The sequence below is a fragment of the Giraffa tippelskirchi genome, chromosome 2, assembly GCF_054371585.1.
Source record: "Giraffa tippelskirchi isolate mGirTip1 chromosome 2, T2T-mGirTip1v1.2.pri, whole genome shotgun sequence".
Lineage (NCBI taxonomy): Eukaryota > Metazoa > Chordata > Mammalia > Artiodactyla > Giraffidae > Giraffa > Giraffa tippelskirchi.
In genome coordinates this window covers 170,046,994-170,064,212 of record NC_137276.1, presented here as the reverse complement: position 1 = coordinate 170,064,212, position 17,219 = coordinate 170,046,994, and the positions used below count along the sequence as shown (strand labels likewise).

Here is a 17,219-nt window from a genome sequence, read left to right as displayed (position 1 = left end):
ATAAAGTATTATAGAAATAAAATGTATGACAACAAGAACACAATGGACAGGAAGGGGAAATGGGAAGATGCTATTGTATGGTTCTTACTTTATATGCAAAGTGGTATATTATTTGTAGACTGTGATAGAGTAGGATGCCTATGTTGAATCTTAGAACAAACTTTAAAAAATGTAACATGGCAATCAATATAGCTTAAAAAGCCAACAGGGAAAATAAAAAACACTCATTATAAGCCACAAGATAGCAGTAAAAGAGGGAGAGGAAGAAACAAACAATAAAAAGAAAACAAATACCAAGGTGGAATATTTAAACCCAACCATATTAATAATTACATTGAATGTAAATGGTCCAAACACTCCAATTAAAGCCAAAAATTATCAGACTCAATGCAGTATCAGAAAATTGTAGACTTCAGTACAAGGAAATTAAAGAAAAATAAAGAGGGACGTTTCCTAATGATAAAAGCAAGTTTAAGACTAAATTTAACGTTATTATAAATACTGTATGTTGATGAAAATGTAAAACACTGAAACTCTCATAACACTGCTGGTGGAAGTGCAGAACAGTGAAACTGCTCTGGAAAATAGTTTGATGATTTCTTACAAAGTTTACACACATTTATCATATGACAGCAATTTCAGTCCTGTTCTTTATTGAAGAGAAATGTAAACACAGGTTTGTTGAAACAAAAAGAGCAGCTTTACTCATAACAGCCAAAACAAAAAACAAGTCAAATGCCAATCCACAGGTAAATGGATAAACAACTCTTAGAATAGGTAATACAAAGATGAATAAGTCACAAAAACATGACATTGAGCTAAAAAAAGCCAGATACAAAGCGCATGTACACACAACATGATTCCATTCATGTGAAATTCTAGAATACGAAAAACTAACCTGCAGTGACAGAAAGCAGACTAATGGTAACCTGAAACAAAAGATGGGAGACTGCAAAGGTACACAAACAGGGTGATCAACTGTCCCAGCTTACCTGGGACTATCCTGGCAGATCCCTTAGTCTTGGGCAATCTGAGACATTTGGTTACCCTAGGCTGTACACAAGAACATGTTTGGGGATGACGGAAATGTTCTAAATCTTGACCAGGATAGTATATATGTTTGTCAAAACTCATTAAACTGTACACTCAAAATTGTTACATTTTATTGTATGTAAACTATACCACTATGAAATTAATTTAAAAAGTAAAAAACAGACCATTATGTAATTTGTGATGCCATTACTATACTAAGTACAACCATATGTTTATCTTTCTTCTGTTGCTATTTTAAGGCTAGCATTAAAAGTATCAGAGTCTGTCAAACCTTAAAATCAGAATTATTTTATATATAGTACATACAGTCTTTAAGAAAGCAAAGATGTGAGTTAAAATACAAAGGAAGGTAAGGATGCAAAGGTAAGACATAATTGAGAGGCATTAAAATTTTTTTTTTCAGTCTCCTAAGTCGCTCCACTCAATAAAAATATTTACTGAGTTCCCTTGCTCAAGGAACTATAGGGCAGAAAGACTTGTACATTATAGTTAGTTACTCAGTCATATCCGACACTTTGCGACCCCATGGACTATAGCCCTTCAGGCTCCTCTATCCATAGAATTCTCCAGGCAAGAATACTGGAGTGGGTAGCCATTCCCTTCTTCAAGGGATCTTCCCAACCCAGGGATCAAATCTGCATCTCCTGCATTGCAGGCAGATTCTTTACCACCTGAGCCAACAGGGAACCCCTGTACATTATAAATCAGCTTCAAATAGCCAAGATCAGTAAAACAAAATAAGCACAGAGATCTATGAGGTGAATGTGCTACAATGAACTAGAGTAAGGAAAAGATTCAGGAAAGGATGCTGGAAGGAGAGACAAGAGCTAATCTTACTTAAGGAATCTAGGAAGCAAATGAGTCAGACGCACATTCTATGCACTCTAGGTATGAGGTAGAAAACAGCATGATTTGGGTAACTGTATCAGTTGAATGTTGACAGAGAATAAGGATTAGATAATGGATGGATGGCAACATTATAGTCTTAAAGGTTAACAAGTGACAGATTATGAACAGCAAAGATTCTGAATGCATCACCATCTGCAATCAATAATAAACAACAAAAAAAACAAGTCAACTATCCCATTTCTACTTCTGAGTATATCTTTTATATATTAAGCTTCTACTAGGTTCAGAGTATATTTCTACTTGATTTATTTCAGCTGATTTATATTTGGAAACTCTGAAATCATATAAACTTTTTCATTTTATAAAAATGAAATTTTTATAAAAAAAAATTTTATAAAAAAAAAAAATGTATGTTTGACATGGACCTTAACACTTCAGACACAAAACAAGTCTCAGGGTTCCCTCAAATTTTAAGAAATGGAAGATTAGTTTTTCCCCAGAAACTTTTAAGACTAAAGGTACATTTAAAAAATAATTATTATTTCTGGATTTCCTAAAAACTGAGTGCCCCACAACTTAAACGAAATTAAACTGCACATAATATTTTATGTACTTTTCTATAACTATGGTATCTCTCACAGTAAAAGGAGGGGGATGTTCAAAATGATCACACTATTGGGAAGAGTATGTACTCTGAGTTATCTGCTATTAGAATAGGAGCATTTTTTAAGTCCACTATCCTAGAACATCATGGGGGGTAGGTGGTGGAAAGACTCAAAGATCAGAGATTAGCCTGTCACAACCCTTTGGGAAGTCATTCATCTTTTATGATTAAATCAATTCTTTCATTTGTATCCAGTCCCATCACATTTGTTGTACAATTTTTCTAATTCATTTAGCTTCAAATTTAGCTAGACACCAATAAATGTCAAGTGATGAATTATGATTACGTCTTCAAAGAAATAAAGCCAAGAATCATCTGACAAAAGCGCTGAAATACACTTCTTTCACAGCTTTGCATTTTAATAGCCCAACACCAGAGGTCGCCAAACTTCAGCAATAGAACTGTATGTGTGGCCTTTAAAACAAATGTGAAGCCAAAGAAATTCTATTAGAAATCGGTTACTCTTCTGCTTAAAATCCTTCAGTGCCTTCCAAGTGCTTATAGGCTCAAGTGTTCTGGTGCCCACAGCTCCAGCCTCCTGGTAAACTTATATACTATCTCTACCATTCAGAACTTTAGGCTCGAACCATAAAATAACACACAATAGACCTGACTTCACTAAGCATCCTTGTCCAAATTAGCATGTATGCCCTCCATTCCCTTTCTTTCTCTCAATGGTGAGTATCTTTGCATGTTTCAAGATTCAGTTCAAGAATTTCCTCTTAAATGAAATCTTTCCAGATAGGATTCTCTCCAAATAGAATAATTCTGCCTCTGTACTCGGATCAGACTTGTGGGGTCAGACCTGTCTTACCTCCCCTCAATAAGTCTCTGAACTCCTTGAGGACAAAGACCCTCTGTGTAGGCCCAGATGGTTCACTAAATCAACATGCTGTTAACATCATGCACCCTGAAAGACTGAAAGGATACATGGCCATAATGAATTCAATCAAAACTTTTAAAATAAGCAGATAAAAAATTGTATAACACAGAGGCAAGAGAGATTTCTGCATAAAAGAAATATTTATTTAAACTGGATAACTGTCAGGTTGATTGTCTATATCATAAATGTGACAATGTGAAAACCAAAAAACATGTCACTGAGCTACTCTATTTCAAAATATCAGTACTCTACTGACATTGGAATCACTACATTTTCATTTCCAAAGGATTGATATAAAATGTTATGCTATTTGGTATATCCCTACAAGTTACGGGTTTTAAACTTTTTAAATACACTGTAGGTAGGTAGCTAAAATACTTAACTATCAAAACAAGACAAGTGAAGTCATTCAGTTGTGTCCGACTCTTTGCAACCCATGGGCTGCAGCCTACTGGGTCCTCCACCCTGCGATTTTCCAGGCAAGAGTACTGTAGTTGGTTGCCATTTCCTTCTCCAGGGGATCTTCCCAACCTAGGGATCGAACCCAGGTCTCCCGCATTGCAGGCAGACGCTTACATGCAGATTTTATACAGTTTCTATCGACCTCTCCTATAATAAGTGAGTGAAATTTTGGTATAAGGATTTTTTTGTGGAGTTTGCAATGTTTCTTTCTCAGGGTTTTCCTCTGATTTCCAAAAGGCAAGGAACCTCCCCCCATCCCCAAAGCTATAGCAGCAGCACAATCATTAAAATCCCATTAGGAATATTAGTGAAGAAAAGAGCATCAAGCTGTCATGTTATTTTGAACACAACAAAAGTATGTGAATAAATTATTCAAAAGTATTTGAATAAATACTTTTGGCTAAAGTATTTATTCAGCCTAAACTAGTACAGGTGGGTCCCTTTGTGTGTCCATGATTTTCTCCATTTACCCCTGTGCCACCTGTCACTTAACTGGATCTGAGTGCTTTGCAAAGCTATGGTCAGTTTACTGCCTTTCTTAAAATATGGTGGAAACAGCAACACATCCTTATCAGAAGTTCTGCCGTTAGATGTCTTCATTCTTGTCTTAAAAAACAAACAAAGCTTTGAGATATACTTCATATATTGTAAAATTCACCCCTCTATAGAACTTACTTCTTTTTTAGTATATTCAGTGGTGTGCAACCATCAATTGCTATCTGATTTCAGAACATGTTCATCATCCCCAAATTAAACCCTGTACCCACAAGCAGTCACTCCCATTTCTCCTCTCCCCAGTTACTGACAACCACTAATCTTTCTGTCTCTACAGATTTGCTTATTCTGGACATTTCATATAAATGTCATCACATTAACATGTGTCCTTTTGTGTTTGTTATTTTCTGTGATAGTCTGTATTTGACATTTTTCATTCATCAGCTGATGGACAATTGAAATGTTTATACTTTTTTGGCTATAAATAATACTGCTATGAACCTTTATGTACAAGTTTTTTTGTAGATAAATGTTTTCAAATTCCTATGGAGGGAATTGCTGTTTATTGCTGTAATAACCCTATTATTTTGAGGAAGTGCAAAACCGTTTTTTGTTTATACCATTTTACGATCCCTCGAGCAATATGAGAGTTTCAATTTCTCCACATCCTTTGGTAAGGATTCCCAGGTGGCTCAGTGGGTAAAGAATCCACTTGCAATGCAGGAGACGCAGATTCGATCCCGGGTTGGGAAGATCCCCTGGAAAAGGGCATGGCAACCCACTCCAGTAATCTTGCTTGGAGAATCCCATGGATAGAGAAGCGTGGCAGGCTACAGCCCATAAAGTTGCAAAGAGTCAGACACAACTGAAAAACTAAGCACGCACATTACCAATACTAGTTATTGTGGGTCTTTATTTTGGCCATCCTAATAAATATGATCTAGTATTCATTATGGATTTGATTTGCATTTCTCTAATGACTAACAATGTTGAGCATCCTTTTTTGTGTGTCCTTACTGGTCTTTCGAGAAATGTTAATTCGGATCCTTTGCTCATTTTTCTCTTGGGCTGTCTTTTTATGGTTAAGTTGCAAGAGTTCCTTATTCTAGATACAAATTCCTCATCATATATATAATTTGCAAAATTTTTTTGCCATTCTGTGTGTTGTCTTTTAATTTTCTGGATGGTAGCCTTTGGAAAACAAAGTTTTAAATTTTGATGAAGTTCAATATATATGTTTTTTCTACTGTCACTTGTGCTTTTGGTTTCGTATCTAAAAAAAAAATCATTTACACCTATGTTTCTTCCTAAGATTTTACAATCTTGGCTCTAGGCCTATACATTTTGAGTTAATTTTTGTACATGGTGTGAGAGGTAGGGTCCAATTTCATTCTCTTGCATATGGATATCCAGTTGCCCAAATATCATTTGTTAAAAAGACTACTGTTTCCCCATTGAACTGCCCCGGAACCCTTGTCAAAGGTCATCTGACCATAAACATAAAGGTTTATTTCTAGACATTCAATTGTACTCCATTGACCTTCATGCCTATATTCATGTTGGTACTAAACTTTCTCACCCCCTTTCTTGAGGTTTAACTGACAAAACTGTAAGACACACGAAATGAACACAGTGGTGATTTTATATACACACACAACGTGAAAGGATACCTACCATCTAGTTAATTAACATGTTCATCACCTCACACTTTTCTTTCTTCTCTTCCTTCTTCTGGTGAGAACATTTAGGTCAACAGTGTTATCAACTATAATCACCATGCTTTACATCAGATTCTCAGACCTCATTCATCTTAGTCAATCTGTCCTCTTTACCAACCTCTCCTCATTTCCTCCACTCCCCAAGCCCCTGGGACAGCCACTTTTCTAATCTCTGTGATTTGACTTTTTTTCTTTTCTTTTATGGAGTAGTTGTCTTTCTCTGTCTGGCTTATTTCATTTAGCAGAATGCCCTAAGGTCCATCCATCCATGTTATCAAAGATGGCAGAATTTCCTTCCTTCTTGTGACTTAATAATATTCCACTATAGATGCATTATCTTGATTACTGCAGCTATAAAATAAGTTTCAAAAGTGGGAAGTATGACTTTTCTTCCCTAATAAAATTTTATATTTGGCAACAAGTACTTTTTTTCCCCCTAAAAAGGTGATTACTGTTTTGATTATGCAAATTATTCCCCATAAAGTAAAACAAAGTCATTATTGGTTAATACATATTCACAGCAGTCATTCCCCCCCCCAGGTGAATGTCAGCCACAATTGTATGCTCAACATAAGGGTATATAACAAAAAGAGGGGTGGCAGATGGGATTAGAATCTCTTGGGTTAAAAAAAAAAAAACCTCACTATATTTTCCAAACTTTTAAAAAAAATCACACTCCCCTTTCAGACACGTAAACATTTTATACACACATCCCCCAGCTCTTGCTTCCTCTGAGAATCACTAACACTATAGTTCTTAGCGTTATAGTTTTTGTGGTGTTGTAGCACCACAAACCAAGATTTTCTTTGTGTTTTCCTTCTATTATATGTATCAATAAAACAATAAGAATTATGTTTTATAAATATGAAATATCAATCAGTATGCTTTTAACAAAATAAATGCCCCTCCACCCGAGTCCAGTGTTTCTTTATATTGAACCTTGAAAATAAACAAATATACAGAAGAACTCAAATTGCCACCGTGGAGAAGAATCTACAGTTGATAAGTAAAGTGTATTATATTCCACAAAGAGTAATTTTGTGGATGGTCTTCTGACTCAGGTTCTAAAATATAACTATTAATACAACAGTTTTGAGGTGACAATGTCATGAAACTTAGGTTTATGAGAAAAAAGTTTCTTTGAATAAATAAAACATATTCTGGCAACTTAGTAAATCATTTTATACTGCTTGTTTTGGGTAAATTAATTTCAAATGGATGTCCTTATTCTCAAGTCAAAAGCTAACTAGAGCACATTGCCATGACACTACTTTTTCATGCCTGGGCACACTTACATATAAGCATATAGAGATTTAACTAAGTATGAGTAAGTTACTATAGAGTCAGTAAAATTTCATAGTAGCAACATAAAACTGATGATTCTCTGGCCTATGTACAACATATTAATGTAAAGATGCAGTTGAGAAATTTTACATTAAAATGATTTTTCTAATACTCATTTACTTATTTTTAAAATGTTGACACTATGTGTGTAGTATTTATACTGCAGGCAGTTACTATAAATTATAAAAATTATTCTTTGCACTAGTATAGGGATATTTAATCTAGATATTCGAGATGGAGCTTCAGAAAGTCCAAGGTTCACCTGATATCATATGCAAAATTTTGGCATATATGTTTTTCTGGGGGAAGAGTCCATTGCTATGAAAGATTTTCAAAGAAGTCCAAGATGCAAGAGCAACTAAAAGTTGCTGCTCTAGTCAGTAATAAACAAAGAAAAATGTAAACAATAAAACAAGAATGAAAAAAGCAATGAAATATTTTTATATGTATTACATATTATACAAGTAAAAATCTGTACCACGTGGTGTGCTCACTAGTTCTGGGGAGTGGAAAAGGGAGAGAGAACTAAGTTTAATATGTTGTCCCTGTAGTCTGTTAACAAGAAGAGCTCTATGACAACAAAAGAAATACCATCAGGTAACACATGATTAAGCTCCAAATACACGTTAGCAAAGATACATCATGGATCCATCAAAAAACTTAGGAAGAAAAGTATTTTATACTTATTAAATTCTCATTAAATTAGTCTCTTAGACCTCTGTCTGAAAGACTATTTGGTGGTGAAAATGTCAAGCCAGGAGACAGGACACACATAGGTGCTAAACAATCCATAATATGGGGATAACTGAAAGCTAGTGTTTGCAAAGCAAAGATGATGAAGATAACACTGAACTGTACTTGAAAGCAAAGGAATCCACTTTCACAACCTTGATTAATTTCGATGAAGTACAATTAAACTTAGTCCAAAGACATCACAAACTGATTTAGTATATTCATTACAATAGGATTTAGGAGAGTTTTCCTTTATTTTGTGGTCACATTTGAAAAACACTGAATTAAGTGGGTTCTAGATAATAAGTTGACATTAAGTATCATATTGTTTTCCCTAGACTCTTGAGAGTCCCTTGGACTGCAAGGAGATCCAACGAGTCCATCCTAAAGGAGATCAGTCCTGGGTGTTCATTGGAAGGACTGATGTTGAAGCTGAAACTCCAATACTTTTGGCCACCTGATGCGAAGAGCTGACTCATTTGAAAAGACCCTGATGCTGGACAAGATTGAGGGCAGGAGGAGAAGGGGACGACAGAGCATGAGACGGTTGGATGGCAACACTGACTCAATGGACATGGATTTGGGTGGACTCGGCAGTTGGTGATGGACAGGGAGGCCTGGTGTGCTGCGGTTCAGGGGGTCGCAAAGAGTCGGACACAACTAAGTGACTGAACTGAACTGAACTGAGAGCTACAAAATTCCACAAATAGAGGACACCAACTTAGCTAAAGGTGAATTAGACAGGATTTTCCTACCACCCAACCCTTCCCAGATAAGGCAGTCACAGTATTCATCTTCATCATCTTGCTAGGATTAAAGGGTTAAATGTGGTAATATGTGTAAAGTGCTAAGCTCAGTTGCCTGGTGCAGAGGAAGTTCTCACTGAGTAGCAGCTTTTATGATTAGCAGTATTTTACCAATATTTGAAAATGCAGACTTCTGAGGGGCCAGATAATCACTGATCTATTTGTCTACATTATCCTGCAAAGCCCTTGTGGCTCGGACAGTAAAGAATCTGCCTGCAATGCAGAAGACCTGAGTTTGATCCCTGGGTCGGGACGGTTCCTTGGAGAAGGCAATGGCAACCCACTCCAGTATTCTTGCCTGGAGAATTCCGTGGACAGAGGAGCCTGGTGGGCTATAGTCCATGGCGTCGCGAAGAGTCACACACGACTGAGTGACTAACACATACTGCAAAGAGTCATCAGTCAAATCGAAAGACCAGGAAAACAATGATTTATATAGATATTTGTAATAAAAGGCAGCCCTTTTAACTCTATGTAACTGTATCTATTTGTTTACTAACAAAAGATTCTGGCATAAAACAACTGAAAACATCCATTTTTTTCCATTTTTTTTCAGTTTCTGGGATTACAAAAAGATGATTTAAAAAAAAAAAATCAGTATCACAGAATAGTAAAAATGAAAACCTTCTCCTCCCCACCCCACTCTCATTTTTTAAAATTAATTTTATTTATTTGTTTTTGGCTGTTCTTGGTCTTCATTGCTACACGCAGGCTACTCTCTAGTTGCAGTGCATGGGCTTCTCACTGTGGTGATTCTTCTGCTGCAAAGCATGGGCTCTAGAGTGCATGGGCTCAGTAGTTGTAAAGCACAGGCTTAGCTGCCCTGTGGCATGTGGAATCTTCCCAGATCAGGGATTGAACCTAATCCCCTGCACTGGCAGGTAAGACTCTTAACCACTGAACCACTAGGGAAGTCCCATCTCTCTTTAATCCTACTCTCCACTGCTAAATCTTTTTCTTTCTCAAGCTTTTAGGTACCACAAGAAATGAAGTTCACTTCAGTTCAGTTCAGTCGCTCAGTCGTGTCCGACTCTGTGACCCCATGAATCGCAGCACGCTAGGCCTCCCTGTCCATTACCAACTTACTTAACTATAATAAAATAATCAAAAGATTATTTGGATCTCACTGTTTTCCACAGAAACTTTCCACTGATTTCCAGAAACTTTCAAATTCCTAAAGTTTCTGCTAGAGGTAAGATTGTACTAGTTCTTACCCATGTAAGAACCATCTATGTAAATATCTAAATTGAGTAATTATTGCTAAGAGAAAAGTATGACATGAACTTATTTACCAAAGAGAAACAAACTCACAGACCTTGAAAACAAACTTATGGTTACCAAAGAGGGAAAAGGATGGGGGAGGGATAAATTCAGAGTTTGAGATTAGCACATACAAACCACTACTATATATAAAATGACACACAACAAAATCCTACTGCATAGCACCAGGAACTATATTCACTATCCTCTAATAAACTATAATGGAAAAGAATACGCATATATATATAGATACATACACACACATACCTGAATCACTCTGCAGTACATCATAAACTGACACAATGTTGTAAATCAACTATACTTCAATAAAAATTTTTTAAAAGCATCTACATGTTTAATGTCATGTTTTTCTAAAAGACATACATGCAAATTTAAAAGGCTAGTTACTTCAGCTATGAAAGCTACAGAGAAAGTCTATTATTAGAGAGGTGTACGCTAACTACTTCTGCCTTTAAAACTTCCATTAGAAATGGTCAACTTATTACAAAGCATAAGTAAATATTTATGAAATAAATCCAATTATATCTCTAGGAATATTAATACATTAAAAATTGGAAATTCTACAAAATGATTGGTTTCTATCAAACATTCAGTTCTGTGATATTTTAATCCCAAAATTGAACTCTAGACTGAAGCTCACCTTTCCTTACTTGAAATTTGTGTTTTAAAATTTGGAGGGGGAAAAGAAACTATTAGCAAAACCTATAGCAGTTTCAGGTCCAGAATTTCCTAGACTGCATCACCTTCAGTCCACCTGGGGAATTTTGGGGACATCTTACACTTATGTAAGGAGTTAATCAAATCTTTGAGAAGCTAAATATGTCATTTTTTAAAAAGCAATCATTTATCACTGTACTTTTACATTCTTCTTCTCAGAATCAATTATGTAATTCAGAACAGACTCTACAGTCAAATCTATGCAGTCAAAAAAAAAATCACTTCGTCAACATACACTTCTTCACATGAGAAATACAATTAATTATTTAGTAAAACAAAAAAGTCCACAAAACAGATGGCATTTTTGTTTTAACATACATACATATGCACAGAAAAGTGTATAAAAATATTCATAGAAGTTATTTTTCATGATGTACTAGAACAATAGGTGATTACTTTTGTTCTCCTTGTATTTGTGTCTGGGTATGTTTTCTGCATTGAGCACATAAAATTATAGCATACATAATGATAAAAAAAGCAATCAACATAAAAAAAAGTACCTTCTTTAAGTCTTCAGAAGACTTTTTCTAAATAACCCCACTGGTATGACTGATGACAGAGGTGCCAATGGACAATGCTGTATCACTGAACCTATGCTTGTGAAATTTCTGACAGATGTTCTCGCAAAATGTTTTATTTTCCCCAGGTATCTGAAACCACATCAGATATTTCTTAAGTTTATTTTCACTAGTATGTTAGGGAAGAATTTAAGAAATCTTATTATCTGAGACTTTCCAAACAGAATCTCTCTTATCTACAAATGCTTTGAAAAGTTAAGCACTTTTTGATACTCAGAGATTAAAAGGTATAATGTGATTCTGATCTGATAATCCTCTGTATGAAATCAATCTCAGAAAGCTAGGTGTTTTTCATGCTTAAAAATGATTTTTCATGAGTTTCGATGCCATACTGCCCTATACTTCTAACTTACTCTGAAGATATTTTAATTTTACTCTTAATATTCTGCAAAAGTGTTGTTTGAGGATAGATAGGGAGGAGATTTAAAAGGCTACGCTAAGTTAGCTCAGTTTATAATACTCTGTGTTACTTAGTCTATGAATTATTGGCATGGACATCCAAGCCAATCAAGTTTAATAAACAACATATACAATAACAATCACACTAACTTTTCTTATTAATTCCCAGATAATTCCAAATTCATGGATGAACACTGATCTAGCAGCTTAATTTAGCTTAAATATTTCTTGAAAACTATTATGGTGCCTCCGGAAATTAAAACATAACAATAAAAGAAAGTTCCTGCTCAGAAAGTTTGTCATTCAGTCGCTAAGTCATGTCTGACTTTTTGTGACCCCATGGACTGCAGCACTCCAGGCTTCCCTGTCCTTCATCATCTCCCAGAGTTTGCTCAAACTGATGTCCGTTGATTGAGTTGATGATGCTATCCAATCATCTCATCCTCTGTGGCCACTTTCTCCTCCTGCCCTCAATCTTTCCCAGCATCAGAGTCTTTTCCAGTGAGTCAGTTCTTCACATCAGTTTACAGCTTCAGGTTCAGGTCAGGAAGTTTATAATTAGGCAATTCTACCATTTATAAAATTTATGCAGTTTGCTGTACTATTGTTCCTTTTCTGCATAAACTCAAATTCAAAGAAAAGAGTAACTATTTTATGGGTTTGGGGGTATATCAGCTACCTCCAGATACTCAAGAGGAATACCCATGAGGTTTTCAAGAAAGAAAATGGAAAGAGAGCAGAGAAGAACAGTAACATAGATTCCCTAGTTTCCATAAGAACTAAGGGCTCATGACTAACATCTCAAAAAAATTGAGACTGGAGTTGGGCACCTGGGAGACCACTTTTCACAGAAAACTCAAATCTATTCTTAAAGTCCTGATTAGCAGCAATGGCAATATTTGCTTAAAATGTAAAATGTCTTAATAACATTAACTTTGAAAGCTAACCTATACACCTCTTTTCTGACATACAACTTAGATCAGGAAAACTGGAACAGTTACATTAGAATCAGTTATGCATTTTTATTTCAATGAAACATCATAGATACTCAATATGTAAAGTACAAGTGTACAGATAGGATCAACAAGATTTAGAGCTATATTAAACACACACAAAATTCCTACAATGTTTATTAACCTCCATGCAATAAGATTTAAGAGCTGTACTACACACACACATACACACACACCACACCCTTACAATGTCTATTAATTAACCTCAATGAAATGTATAACTTCAGGTCACCAAATCGGTGGTAAACTAATACTGATATTTTATCTACCCTGGGTTGTATCGCTTAAAAACTGTAAAAAGGGCTGAGAAGTTTGATATTCTAAACTGCCCTGGGATGTTGTTTAACATCCATTATAACACCTTCAAAATATCTATAGATAGTGATCTTGGATCTTATCTAGGTGATGACAATGTATAAGTGCAAGGTGACAAGATAATATATAAATGAGAAGTGTTTTGTTTTAGAGCTGGCCTACTACAGCAAATTAATCATGGACAACCTGCAACAACTAAGCCCTAAATAAAAATGAAGTCATAAACCATCAATAACAAACTGACAGTTTCTACTAAAATTGAATAAGAACAAACCAATATTAGTAGAAAATGGAATTAGGAGGGCTGACAAAAAGTGATGAAATAAGCTTTGGACTTAAAGGTTTATAAGATATGATGGCAAGTATGAAATATATGACTTATCACAGTTATCCAGCTTAGCTTCTTCTAAGCAATTTCATCTGTATTAATCTCATGTACTAATTCATTAAAATTAGTGACAAAGAATAAACCATCACACGGTTCTAAACTATAATTGGTAGAGAAATGACATAGTTCTAATAAGCTAAACGTATATGCCAAATTAAATGGTGATATGTACAGAGAACTGTGGTGTGGTAAATTCAAATACATCAAACTGAAAGCCTGGGGATAGAAGAAATGTTGATAGGTTGTATTGACTTGATTGGTCAGCAAACTATGGCCCAATCCTGTTTACACAGGACCCATGAACCAAGAACTGATTTTAAAGATAAACATTTGTCATCAATTCGAGGCTATGAAACATTGAGTTTTAACCATGATTAAGAGAAATTTCACAGGCTCCTCAAAAAAAATTCATTCCTCTAACCAGTTGACTTGCATTACTCAATTATTACATTAACTTGAATTTCATCAATGAAAAATTTGTGAAAATTTGTTTTTCTGTTATATATCTCAGACATCCTTGACTTCCATTTCTTGCCGACAAAGCCTAAAATGTTTTATCTAGCCTTTTACAGAAAGTTTGCCAACTTCTGCATTAGAATACTAATTTGAATAATAACAAAGACTACAAAGGCTATTAGGAAAGAAGAAAATCAAACTATCCGAACTTAGATCTGAGTGTAGTGTAGGAATCAGAAAGGAAGCAGATCTGCTGAACTAAGTTGAAAGCTTCAATCTGAAACTAAAAGATGAGTTACCAAAAAAAGATGGCAAATACCAGTGATCTCAGGTGCAAATCATAAGAAACTATATGGATAGTGAGGAAGATTCTTGATCACACATGGTGTTTCAATCACTGTGTTTGCACACAGTGATACCTAGCAAAATCATTTTTTCAAAAATATTTTTGTAAATCAAGTACAAGGATTTTAAAACAACTTAATCACAGTCCAGGGAATAACTAATAAGAGTTAAAAACAATCATCAAGGACATACTGTACAGCACAGGGAAATTTGCTCAATACTCTGTTATAACCTAAATGGGAAAAGAACTAGAAAAAGAATGGATACATGTATATGTATAACTGAATCACTCTGCTATACTCAGAAACCAACGCAACAGTGTTAATCAACCATATGCCAACATAAAATAAATTTTTAAAAGATAAAAAAATAAATACATAAAAACAAAAACTACTGAGGCTCAGCACAATAAAAACTAAATTCAAGCTGTCCAGATACAGAACAGACTGCATTCCAAAGTAGCAATATGATGCTTGAAGTATTCAAGAAAACATTGAGAAACCATCTCCCAGGAATGTAGCTAAGTAGGTTCTTTCATTGGATGGAGAATTGGGACTACAAAACCGCTAAGGAGATTTTCAATTTTCCACTTCTATGAAACATTTAGAAAATCAAGACTAAAACCCAGTAGAAGGTAGGTGTTGTTGCTTCTGACAAATTAAGCTGATAACCAACCATCTAGTGGTCTAAATATAGAGACACTAGATATTTCTAAAGGGGGAGGCTTGAGAACTTATTTAAGATATCAATATTAAAAACTTTAAAATCTTAGTGCTGCTATTCTCAAGAGATAACATCCAATATCCAAGATAATAATACTTTGCTATGATGCTGTTAACAAAGGTTTTGACAGACCTAATAAATAAAAATATATTAAACCCATACATAAAAATTCTGCTTCTATCAAGTGGTCTAGTCATACATATTCATTTTTTCATTTTATAAATATTTAAATACTGACTAAATACAAGCATCTCCTATGTGCTCAGCAGAGTATTACAAGCAGAGCACATGGTGAGCAAAAACAGAAAACCGACACAGTTTCTCACCTTTATTATTTCCACCAATTGATCCACACCACTGTCTCCTGGAAATATTGGCTGTCCTAGCAACAGCTCAGCCAACACACAGCCTGCAGACCATACATCTGAAGAGAAAAGAAAATAAGAGCTTATTAATATTACACTTTGTAGCTTATGTTAACAACTGGTTGATACATTTTCTAATTTTACTTTGAGCAGAATAAATACCATAAGGAAAAGATTGTATAACCCAAAACAGAGGGGAAAAGTCATCAAATAATCCTTAATAGATTTTAAAACTGTGTTAAACTTACTAAACAGGAAACAGGGCAATAAGAATATTCTAATAAAGGGTAGTATCTTTATTATATGTAATATCTACATTAATTATCCAGTATCAGAGGTTCAAGTCTTCAACAACCAAGACAAGAGATTACAGTATGAAAGCATAGAGCATGATTATTTACTTATTATGCTTAAAAATAAGTCAAAGTGATACAATCTCTGCACATTAGCAGGTGCTTATAGAGAGTAGCAAGAAGGGTTCAATCTCCTATACATAGGAGAGTAAGCCAAATAAAAATTTCAGAAAAAGAAAATTTTAATATTTTAAATGGCTAACTTTTGTCTTGTAATGTAACTGACAGAAAATGTGCTTAAATATATGAATATTTTAAAATGCAAAGACAAAAGAATACTTTGTATTTCACAAATTACAAAATATAATTCACTTCTGAGTCAAACAAGCAACCTCAATCTTGACAGAAAACTTAAATAAATTTTAATGATTCATAAATAAATTTACAAAAGGAAAAAATAAAGCATATATCCTGGCTTACCCACAACAGTCAGTCCTGGTCTAGATGACTTCCTGTGATAATAATGAAGAGCATCCCCTTTATCTCTTAAAAGTATTACCAAATGGAAAGATACAACTTTATTTAGAGCCCACTACTTAAGACTTCCTGCAAAAAAAAAAAGCTAATTTTCTGGATTCCTGGGTTTTGTATGAACCAACAAACAATGGCTTTAGGGAGATGAACATAAATCGCTGCTGGGCTTTCCATCTATCAGTAAGGAAGGAGAAAAATGACTAACGGCAAATAGTTTAATCAGTTTAATGCAGGAAGATGCGTTATCAAGAAGAATTGGAAGCTAACACAATATTGTAAATCAGCTATTCTCTAAAATAAAAAAAAAAAGAATTGGAAATCCTTGCTCCAATAACTACTTTTTACTGACCTAAACAAATAATGACACAAAATTCATTTAAGAAATTCAAGTTGATTTTTCCCAGCTACTCTTTTAACATCATTGTTAAAAATATTTATAAAACGTATTTGTATTGGTACACTTTTAAATATCTTTCTATTTACAAATCTTCCAAAGTCTTAAGAAACAAGTATCCTAAATCTAAACAGGGAGGCCAAATCAAAGCTTGAGAGGGTTCAACGGCCCCAGCTGCATCAGTAGACTATGGGGAATCCTAAATCTAGAAAGTCAGAATCTGGTTTTAGGAGATTTACTTTACTTTAGACAAGTAAATGTGAAGGAGGCTGCTGGAAAACAAGTATTCATAACATCCAAAAAACTGATTCCTAATAGAGAAAACATACTACACTGGCCCTTCTTTTGTGAGAAGATTCCCAAAGAACTGCAAGCACACGGACATTTACAGAAGCAATAAACTCTTAAGAGG

The 17,219-nt window shown here is 34.7% G+C and overlaps 1 protein-coding gene across 33 annotated transcripts in view; it reads right to left on the bottom strand.

Annotated features, from left to right (window-relative positions):
* GSK3B (glycogen synthase kinase 3 beta) overlaps positions 1–17,219 on the bottom strand; it is a 267,763-nt gene that overhangs the window by 49,335 nt on the left and 201,209 nt on the right. For all 33 annotated transcript variants that reach the window (XM_081571915.1, XM_081571924.1, XM_081571923.1 and 30 more), the window contains one exon: positions 15,548–15,645. In XM_081571915.1, the coding sequence (XP_081428041.1) occupies positions 15,548–15,645 (98 nt within the window). The remainder of the gene's footprint in view (positions 1–15,547; positions 15,646–17,219) is intronic.